At 38.1% G+C, this 10,939-nt stretch overlaps 1 protein-coding gene across 1 annotated transcript; it reads left to right on the top strand.

Moving 5' to 3' along the window:
• Positions 1-550: 550 nt before the first annotated feature.
• LOC121300951 (interleukin-6 receptor subunit beta-like) lies at positions 551-10,939 on the top strand. The gene is made up of 10 exons (XM_041229979.1): positions 551-731; positions 2,525-2,601; positions 3,220-3,418; positions 3,669-3,851; positions 4,974-5,075; positions 5,471-5,611; positions 6,351-6,488; positions 7,048-7,132; positions 7,483-7,564; positions 9,870-10,939. The coding sequence occupies exons 1-10, from the start codon at positions 581-583 to the stop codon at positions 10,413-10,415; spliced, it is 1,704 nt and encodes a 567-aa protein (XP_041085913.1). The 5' UTR covers positions 551-580; the 3' UTR covers positions 10,416-10,939.

The raw sequence follows: 10,939 nt of genomic DNA, 5'->3' as shown, positions 1-10,939 counted from the left end.
TTATTATTTTTTGGCTTATTTTTTGACATATGCATTTTTTTTGTTTGTCTTTGTAATGTTTGTGATCCTGGTTTAATTACAGTCAGTGTCAAAATGTAAATATCGCTTCCGGAAATGCCTGGTTTTGAATTCGTTGTGTTTGTAAGCATGTAACTTGTTGCTGCTTGTATCCCTATGTTCTCTGAAAAAAAAATCAGTCAATCAATATGATTATTATAAATAGACTAGCATGGGAATAAGAATTTAGAACAAACACATGCAAACTCACGAAGTTCGTGCTTCGGTGTCGACTGCATGCTTGAGAACACAGTGGTTACAGGCTGGTTTGCCAAGTTTGAGTTCAGGTGACATTTTCAACTCGCTTCTGTGCTAGTTTTACATTGGATCAGGTTTGAGCGACAGAGTTGAACGATCAGAAAAAATTCCCAAAGAGCAAAGCCTGCTCAAAGAAAGGTAGAGGCAGCCATTCAGAACATGTATAATCCTACTGGTAGAATAACAGCATGGTAATGGTTAAAACAAACACACAAAGCAAATGCTTTAATAGTTTTGATTTTAATGACAGGTTGAGAACATACAAATGGAAAAGGAACAAAAAGAAATAGGTTTTCACATTGGAGGTTTGGAGCCATTCAGCAACTACAGTGCTTCTGTTTCCTGTATTAAAAAAGAGAATACAATCTACTGGTCTGAATGGAGCGCTGATGGATACGGTCAAACTTTGGAAGACAGTAGGTATATTTAGTAAAGTAATAGGGTTTTTAGATAGAAGACATTACAATGGCTGTACTGATAATATCCTACAATTTGTGATTAGTCCAGGCATCTGGCATGCTGTGAGCAGTTTTATTTATTTTATGACGGCTAGGCATTCCTTCTCGATTACAGCACACCTGGTCTGAGTCTCTCACGCAAGCAGCTTCCTGCTAATGGGCAATACCAAATGCTCCACGCCCACTATCTCCTGGGAGGTATCCCTAGTCCTATGTCAGAGGCATCACAGACACGTCGTATTTGTCAACCAAATCAGCCCAACTCACTAGCTCAATTTACGTATTCATTAGGGAGTTTCAGTTTTAGGGCCAATTTAAAAACCTGTCCTGTCTCAAATGTGCACAGTATCCTCCTGACGTAAACATCTTTTGAAAGAATAAATTAATTCCCACAACCTAAATCCGTTTTTTTAGTCGTGCTTTTTCAGTCCAACACACAAGTATTACTCCCCGCGATTGGGCATCCGTCGACCTTTCTTCCTACATTCCCAGGTTATCGTAAACAAAGAGAGTTATATAGCATTGCCTTTATTACTTTATCGGTTTATGGCACGGCAACAAAAACATATAGTATTCTTTACATTTTTTATTTAAGTAAAAGTATTCATAACCATAAATATGTTCGAGACGGATCGTTTTTTCAGTGTAACTAAACTGTACAGCTCTGCTGTGTGACTGCTTGTAATATACGCCATGCACACAGTGCTGGGCAGTGATTATGTCACGTGACTACATGCAATCTAGGCGGGATATTAAAATACTACACATTGTGAACAAGGACATGGATATCTCTAAAAAGGCTAAAATGTGTCTGCAGCAGATCGTGTAAAGCAGTGTCCAGCAGGAGTTTTACCCAGCGATGGAGGTAAGCTCTTCGTTAGCAACATTACTGTAGATCTCTACCGGAACCGCAAGCAGTTGTCCAACTGTTCGTGCTAAATAACAACTCAGCTATAAGTGCCTTCGTCTCCAACTTTTAACTTTAGATCGCTACCCGTTCTCGTTCTGAATGGACACGCAGATTTAGAATCGAAATGTTCCACTGAAAACTGGGAAGCCAAAGTTTTACAGGTGAACTTTTGACAAACATTGGTGTTCGTTTGTCAACTTATTACATTTTGACCTGACAGAGGTGTCTGCACAAAATATCCCTCTTGAAAAATTGGACAACTAAAAAGTTACGTAAATTCTTCAGAAAGAGTGTAGCAAATGGTGGAGGGATTCCTTCATCAGCCCAGCTACTTGACATGAATACTTACCTAAAGTTGCCGAGTATCACAAGCAGGAGATTATGGAATTGTTAAAACAGTCTGTTTGCTTGTCAGTGGTCACTGACGAGTCAACTGATGCCCAAGATCAGTATGGGTTACACATTGCATCTGACGTCCACACTTTACCTACAGGCTGTTTAATTACAAAAGCTTTCCACACTTACCTACAGGCTGTTTAATTACAACATCGTTTCACAAGCTGTTGTGCATAGGGCCCCCAAAATATGGGTTAGCGTAGGGCCCCCTCGTCCCTTAATCCAGCCCTGGATCTAGAAAATGTAGCCTTTGCCCTGCGGCGCCATCTAGGTTGGCTACAGCAAAGTAGATGTTAGTGGTTTGGTGAAGTAGTCATCAGGGTCCTGACCTTGAGAACGGAATGTAATTACAATGGAACCCCTGTATAGTGTATGCAATGTAAATATAATTTGAAACCGTTATAAACAATACAAGACGATTAATTATTCCTATTTTTGCCACCAGGGCCTTCAAAAGCAGTGGATCTCTGGCGGAGCATGGAGGATCATGACTTCCCAGGAAAAATCTCTCTCATATGGAAGGTAATTCAGAGCTGTTTTCTCTCTAGTTAAGGATTCCCGTGAGGGGAGCTTATATGTTTTTGCCAGCAACCGCTGACATTGCTGCTACTTTAGCTGTTCATATAATATTTCAAATGGGCATCTCATCCCATAAAATTGAATGGAAAGACAAACCGCAAACCATATGGTTTAAAGACAAACATCTTAGCATTCAACTAAAGAGCAAGCTCTTTGAATTTAACACTGGCTGTATACTCAGAACTCAACTGTATTATTTAATTCTGTGTCTAGTTTGATCATCGGTATCGTACCAGAAAAATTAACCCTTTCATGACAGTTATTTTACAGTTACTGCTGCCGCAATGTCAGTCTTATATCTCAAACTGTTTATTTTTTTTAAGTTTGTTTTATTACAGGTGGTGTCCAGTAAAACAAACAAACGTGAAAAACCCCATTTTACTACCACATTATTTTACCCTCATACCAGTACTGTACAGAATAGGCACAGCATCTCACTTGGACTGATTCTTATGAACACCCTACCGGTAGAGAATGATGCAGAGGGGTTGTATGAGTACCTACTATTTGTATGAGTACTTACTGTTTAAGATAACTGAGTGTTCCTATGTTTGCCTGCAGCCTTTAAGTGTTTCTGACTCTCATGGAATTATACTTGGATACAAAGTATATAGAAGAAATCAGCCTTGGATAAACACCACTGATGTTAAGATATCATTCCTCCGGACCACAGAAGCTTGTGAGGTTACTGTGTTCGCTTATAACTCAGCTGGGGACTCTCCTGGAGCCACGCTGAGAATCCCTGCAATTTCCAAACAGGGTAAGCCAGTCTTTCACATCAATTTAGCTTAAAACAAGCTGCAATATTTTAAAAACGATTCAAGTGAATTAACAAACCCCCTTAGCGTGTTGGTTGCGTGGTGTTGCTTGCTGATGGTGACGATCTTCTCTGTTGACTAGTGTGATGTGACGGTTGTTCATGATCAATCATTTATTCTAACAATATACAGTATATTTTGGTTGACTTCATTACATTGACTGGTAAAATCATTCATGCATTTCATTTTTAGATGTTCTACCAGCAGTACCAGTGGTACAAGCTTCTCCTAAAGACAATCAGCTATGGGTTGAGTGGAAAGCTCCTCCATCGGCAGTAAGTGGATACGTGATTGACTGGTGTGTGGGTACAGAGGCCGTTTGTGAGAGAGACTGGCAGCATGTTAACAACACCACCCTTACAACTTATTTAAAAGGTAAGCTACCCTAGACTACTAGAATGAGAACATTATAGTCATAGGGCTTGGTTTTAATCACAACTACTGGTGAAAACCAGTGATATCAAATTCATGTAAACTGTGTTATTCAGATTAAAATAGACTGTAGTACTCAAGTTAATTGGTTACTTTATTATTTTATTATCTACAGTACCTGTAACATAATGGATAATGCAAACCCAGCTGTATGAAGCACTGAATTGACGAGGAATGCACTCTGATCAAAAGGAATTTAACAGACGCTTGATCTATGGAAAAATGTTGTAAACAAAGTCTGAGCAACCATGAATAATATGTCTTAAGTATGACAGTGAGGTTTAGTGGCAAATCAAATACTGGGTCTGGAACATCCAGTAAGAAAGTTACGTATGTTTTGGGAAGTACGCAGTAGAAATATAATAGACTTCCCAGGTATTCATCCATGGTATTTCGTAAAAAGTCAAAACACACTGACCGTGCATTCTTGCACACTTAGAAACAAAACGGCTTCACGTCAATGCTAATGTTTTCACCTACGATGGCTTCGTAAGACCCACTTGAAGTTCTCTTTCAGGGTAAAATACATTTATTTAAGTCTTTTGGATAAACATTGCATACATTGAGAAAGGGCCTACATTATTATAAATTCATGCAATTAACAGAGCAAATGTGGCAAACTGTGTATCTGGATAGCATACACACATTGTTAGCAAACTGTTAATTGTGAGGTTTTTAATCTCATAATACTTGTTGGGGATCAAGTGAAAAGCGGCGAATCATTCTGGCCAATCACATCGTTTTCACACGGCTAACCTAAGCAGTGGATGTTTACAAGCTACTGAAGTCCTGGAGTCCAGTCTGTCTAGTTTCTGCCTTGCCTCTCCTGTTATGATTTCCCCTCCCAGCCTGTGGCAATGCAAAGGCCAATCAGTACTCATTAATCTGCCCTCAGCCAAGAACAGCAACTTGCCGTGACTAGGTTTGAAGAAGCAAGCTCCTAATAACATCACTCATCTACACTTTATATGGCAGTGCCTTTAGAGTGAATACTTGCATGTCTACATTTAGATCCTTCTTATAATGAAATGAAATGCACTCATATCATCTGTGTTGCTTTCACAGGTAATATTGAGCCATTGAAATGTTACAACATCTCCGTCTACCCTGTTTATGAGCAAGGTGCTGGAACTCCTACATCAACTGAGGCCTACCTTAGGGAAGGAGGTAATGACACAATATTATGATTTGAAAGAATGTCATTTAAGAAAGCATTGCACACTCTACCAAATCCCAGTTGTAAAGGACACACCTGTAATTGTCTATGAATGGCTTTAAATACTCGCCCTTTCTTTCTGCTGCTTCTTCTACTGCTATTTGGTTTGACAGCCAGCAATTGCGGTAAGATAGGAAAGAGAGACCATTGTTTCCACTTAATTGGTCAAGGCATTTTTAATTTACTGACCACAGCCTTCAATTCAGTTGTCTTGGCTTTTTCTACACAACAGTTTTTAATAAAAATATGAAACTTACAATAGTTTTTTTCTTTTAGATACTATTATTATTATTATTATTATTATTATTATTATTATTATTATTATTATTATTATTATTATTATTAGCACCAGGAAAAATTCATACACCAGATGTATTGGATATTAAGACCACAGAGGCTACTATCAAGTGGAAAGAGATTCCAAAGGACCAAAGAAATGGTATCATCGTTAACTACACCATTGTTTTCCTCAATGAAGAACAACACTGTAAGCACAACATATACTTTTGATAGTTCAAAACTGTATGTTCGCCAATTTTGCTAAGTTTTTACTTTTCTTTAAATTACCTCTGATCGGTGTTTTACTTAAAAGTCAATGTGACTTCACCCCCTTACCTTACATTTGCCGTGTACTTTCTCAGTTATCTCTTTCTTATCTTTCTACCGTATGAGTGTTGGCCCATTGTGGCCTAAATGTTTCCCCCTGGACTGATAAGGGTCGAACACTGTAGCATCACCAAAATTAGAACCTTTAATTTTCTTACTATTACCAAATACTCTTCGTATTTGCCTATATGCAGTGCTGTAGTCAGGCAGAACTGTTCCTTTGTCTCAGGAAGAATTTGATTTATGTTACAGGGTTCATTCCATAATATTCAGTCTTTGTTATTTTCAGCCTGAATAAGAAAAGTGTGCTCGTTTTAAATGGTATTTGTTATTGTGGCACAGTTGTTTTTGTGTAATATTGTGGTTTCTGTGTGTAATGCCCCGGAACGCCTCTCTGTGATGGGCATACAGTTTCAAGTGTCTGAGGGAGAACACCCTGTTTTCTTGAGAGTGTATTGAGGTGTCAGGTCTGCTGGTCAGTAGAAGAAGAACCCAGTCTGGATGTTTACAGTGTGCTTGAGTGCTTAATCAATGTCCACACCTACAAAACTTCTTCAAGGTTTAATTGCATGTTGTAACTGTCGCAATCTATTGCTTTTACATCTCTCTTTGTTTCCTAGTTAAGACTGTCAACTCAAATGTGCTGGAGTGCACACTGCAGTCTCTGCAGCCCAGCACACAGTACAGAGTTTACTTAAAAGCCAGCACCAAGGCGGGAAGTATTAAAAGCAGTGATGTGATCTTCACTACTTCAGTGTGTAAGAAACCTGTATTTTGGGTTGGAAGCTACATTTTTTTTAAAACTTAAATTGATCTTCAAAATAATGTTAAAAAAAAGTAAATCGGTACATGTGGAATGTAATTTAAGAGAGTGGCTATAGATATAATTTACAATACACCTATAAAGCTATTTATACATTAGTAAATGCTAACATTAAACTAGTGTCTAGTGCATTATTGTTACTGAATTGACATTGTACAGTACGTTAATATTGCAGTGTTCATATTTTTTATATCAAGTTCTATAGTGTGTCAAATAGAGATCAAAAGATGGGTCTCAGGGGAAAAAAAAAAAAAGTGTGGTATGCCCTAATCTAGAAAACTTTTTTTGAGAACCATTCTGTAAGTGTTAATCTTCCTGTTTCAATGTAGCCTCAGCGAAACAGATATGCAAAAATGCACTAGAATCCATCAACTTGTACATGTACTAAAGGAAGTTAGGCTTAAAACATGAAAGGATCGGCTTAATTTAACTGTTATTGCTATTTCACACTATTGTCTCAATAAGTGAATCATGTTTTATTTGATTTTTTGCAGCAACAGAAGCCGTTATGTTTGTAACTGTACCGTTTGTTTTCCTGATTTTCCTCTTGGGAGTGATCTGTGTCATAAAGAAGCCTGTGTAAGTATTGCTATGTTTCTTACAACTATTAATATGATCACTCACAGAAAAATATTGATCAAACCGAATTATAAATAACTGGTGTATAGAATGTCATTATTCCACGTTCTACATGGTTAGTATAAGTAGCTTGTATGAGTTGTTTGAAAGTGTAAATCGGACGTTCCCAAAATGCTATTGGGCAATATCATTATATAACATGAGTGTTATAAGTAGATAGTTTGATACCCTGACGTACGGATTACTCTACTCACACGGACAAGTAAAGTCGTCATTTAGATACACCCCACCTTTGTAAATATTTTATTTATTTATTTATTTATTTATTTTTATTTATTTTGTTTCTGCAGATTAAAAGAACAGTTTTGGCCCTCTGTTCCAAACCCATCCAAAGGCTCTCTGGAACATTGGCTTGACGAATACCATCCTCAGGTAAAACAATGGTTTAATTTAACAAAGTCAGTTTCATACAGTATCATCTCTATGTATCTTCTATATGGTAGGTACTGTTCGTCAACAGGTTGCTGGTTTATCAGCTATACCCTGTTGCTTGATTGTTTGTTGGGACAATGTTTTACATTGAGTTTCATTATCTCATGTAATATGGCTGGGCATCTCAGCCTACGAATATAATAAAGAGTCTTACCATTCAGCTAAAGAGCATGCTGAAGATGCATACTGACATCAGCAGAAGGCGCACACTTTGACTATAGAGCATGCCTTTCAGATTTTCAGTTGTTCTTCTTTAAACCATGAAGTCCAGTCCCTTGCCTTTCCCATCATTTCAATAGGCTGAGATGCTAAGTCATTACAGTTCTTCTTTTTTTTTTTTTTTTTTTTTTTTACCATTTATATATGCTGGGATAACCACATAGAGATGTGACATGGCCAGGGTGCAACATCAATACCATGTCACAACAGTCATAATAAAACTTCAGTGCACAACATTACACATTCTAGTTGCATAATAAATAATTCAGCTCCAAGGAATTCCTTCATTTGAAGCGATGAATCAATTATATAAATTGGTGTTGGAAGGGTTACGTTTTGTTTTGCTGTTTCAGGGATGGAAATAAGACTCTCATTGCATAGCAGTTTAATTCATTCCCAGTTTTACTAAGAGTTTAATAAGACACACCTGAGCTTGTTACCTGTGCACTGTGGCTAATGAAGCATGTAGAAAAACCTGGAATGCTATGTAGAAATTATTTCTATCCTTTTTGTTTGTTTTAATATCAGAATCTATACAAATCCCAGCACACTAGTTTCTTGTGTGCTATTCAATGCTTTTACACAGTGAGTTACAATAACTCCTGCAATGCCATCTCCAGTTCTAACAGACTGAAATGTTGATTGAGTAGCTCCATAGAAACAGCCAGAGAATAAACTTGATACTAGATAACAAAGTTGTTTGCCTGTCTTGTGTCAAGACGACAAAGTGAATAGGTTTGATAAGTGTGTGGAGGCCAGTGGCTTCTTGTGGTGATTGCAAATCGTTACAGTTCTTGTGGTACACACACTCAGTAACACTCCTGAGAAAGCAGAAGGATGTTGCTGCATTGACCAGTGTGTACCAGGCATTTCTAGAATGTCAAAATCTGCAGAAAACCACCAACGGAAAAAACAACTGTGTGCACTGTGTTGTGTCAAGCAACATACGTGCTACAGGGGCCCAAATGACACTTGTTTCCACTTGAACAGTGTGCACAGGGAACTATGTCGCCCTACCCACTGTTAAGCTAGTCCCGTGAACTTTTATTGTGGCTGCTGTAGGCAGTACAGGTTTAGAAAAGCACAGCATTAAGTATTTATTTGTCACTGCTTGGCATTATAATGGTTTTCTAACACAGTGCATAAAGAAGACAAGTTGCCATTAACCCAGGGGATGAAACCGCCATTGTTCAGAAATTTAAGCCATGTCAGACTAGTAGATCTCTTATTGAAATCAGAAATGTGTGGGTCCCCAGGTGGATCATCTGGTAAAGTATGGCCACGTGGCGTGCAGGGTGAATCATACAGTCGACCCTATTGGCCAGGCGCATGGTGAGTTCGGGCTGACATCTGCAGGGCTGGCTTTTGTCCTCCAGAGGCCGGTAGCTTGATGACATCCACTCTCGAGTTCCTGGGTGTAAAATAGGAAATTGGCTTGGCTGTGGGATCAGAGAATGCCCACTGAAATCTTCAGTTTTCCTGAGCTGTGTGTGGAATTACTGCGGTGAGGGAACAATTGTATATTCTAAACTGGGGACAAAATCAGTGGTAGAATAATTGGGTACGTTAAATAAAATAAATAAATACAAAAAAAAATAAATCTTAAAACTGTTATGCAAGTAAGTCTAGTGTTACCCCGGGCACCTGGGTCACCGCTTAGATATTCTTTTTCAGAATTCCTGGTGAACATTCTTTACTCCTGTGATCAAGTTGCCATATTCCATGGGAGAGACTTTGGGGGTTTAAGGCTGTCTGTTCATCCTGAGGCTAATGCTCCAGAAACATCTGCACATAAACCTAATCCTCAACCATAAATCATCATTTAACCCCTGACCTGTAACTTAATCCTAAATCATCAGATTGGGAAATTATTATTCAGACCTCCAGCAGGACAACTCAAATAATATTTTCCATACAACAGATCCTACTGAAAGTAGCTGATGAATTGATAACCTGCATTTGTTTTAAGCCTACAATTATTTATTGGCTTTTTTCTTTATCTGTTTATGTTTATTTTTATTTTCAGACTATACTGGAATGGGCAGTACTGACTCCAGATGATGGTTCTTCCATTTGTGATTTACATCTTAGTGATAGCATTAATTCAGATCATTTGTATTCATCTTCAGAAAAACAGCTTCTTGATTCATATATTACAGAATTGCCCTTGCCATACCAGCCCTTGCCTGGCATTGGAGAAGACATAGACCAGCATTCTGCTAAGAGTAACAATTTTCTGCAGTTCTTTTCTAACAACGAGTATTTGCCCATGGTTCAAACTGCTGAGTTTTTAGCTCCCAAAGACAGCTGTGATGTAACTACGAGTCCAACAGCGACAGAAACCACAGGACCGAAGCAGGCTGCTGGTCAACTGCATGTCACACAAACCAGGCTGGACCTACTGTGTAACACCATAGCAAGAAGTGGAGAGGAAACGTCCCCTTCTCAAGAACTTGCCAGCACCCAGTCATATGTTAAAGAATATGAGCTAACTGCAATAGCCACACAAGGAACTGCAAATTCAGTTTTTCAGAATAGCACTGACCTCCCATATACCTGGTTACCCATGTAGAAACATTTCACGTTCTAATCATTTTTACCACTCATTTAGTTTAAACATATATTAGCAAATGCACTAGCGGTACTTCACCAGCAAGAAAAATGAGGTAGTATTGGTTTGCTGGTCTTTCAAATAAACAAAACATAATGCTGTTGTGTGTAATGCATAACAGTTAAATTAGACAGAGTTGTAATTTATGAAACTAGCAAAAGTTGGGTTTGGATCAAATTAACTCTCTGGACCAGTTTCATTTACATTTTTATTTTTAAAAGAAATAAACAAAGGCAAACCTGATACTGGTGCACTGTAATCAGAACGATAATTGGGCCTAACAAGTCTTCTGGTGTGAAAATACTTTTGCTACCAAATACAAACTGGGTGTTTATTGTATATAATAAAATTACTAGATTCTCATTGCTTGTTTGCCAAAATAAGAACTTTCATGTTATTTTAGTCCTGTTTTACAGTGGCTCTCAAAAGTATTCACCCCCCCCCCCTTGGACTTTTCCACATTTTATTGTGTTACAATATGGAAT

The sequence above is a fragment of the Polyodon spathula genome, chromosome 2, assembly GCF_017654505.1.
Source record: "Polyodon spathula isolate WHYD16114869_AA chromosome 2, ASM1765450v1, whole genome shotgun sequence".
NCBI classification, from domain to species: Eukaryota; Metazoa; Chordata; class Actinopteri; order Acipenseriformes; family Polyodontidae; genus Polyodon; species Polyodon spathula.
Note: the sequence above shows the minus strand (reverse complement) of the source record. Positions and strands in the feature narration are given on the sequence as shown.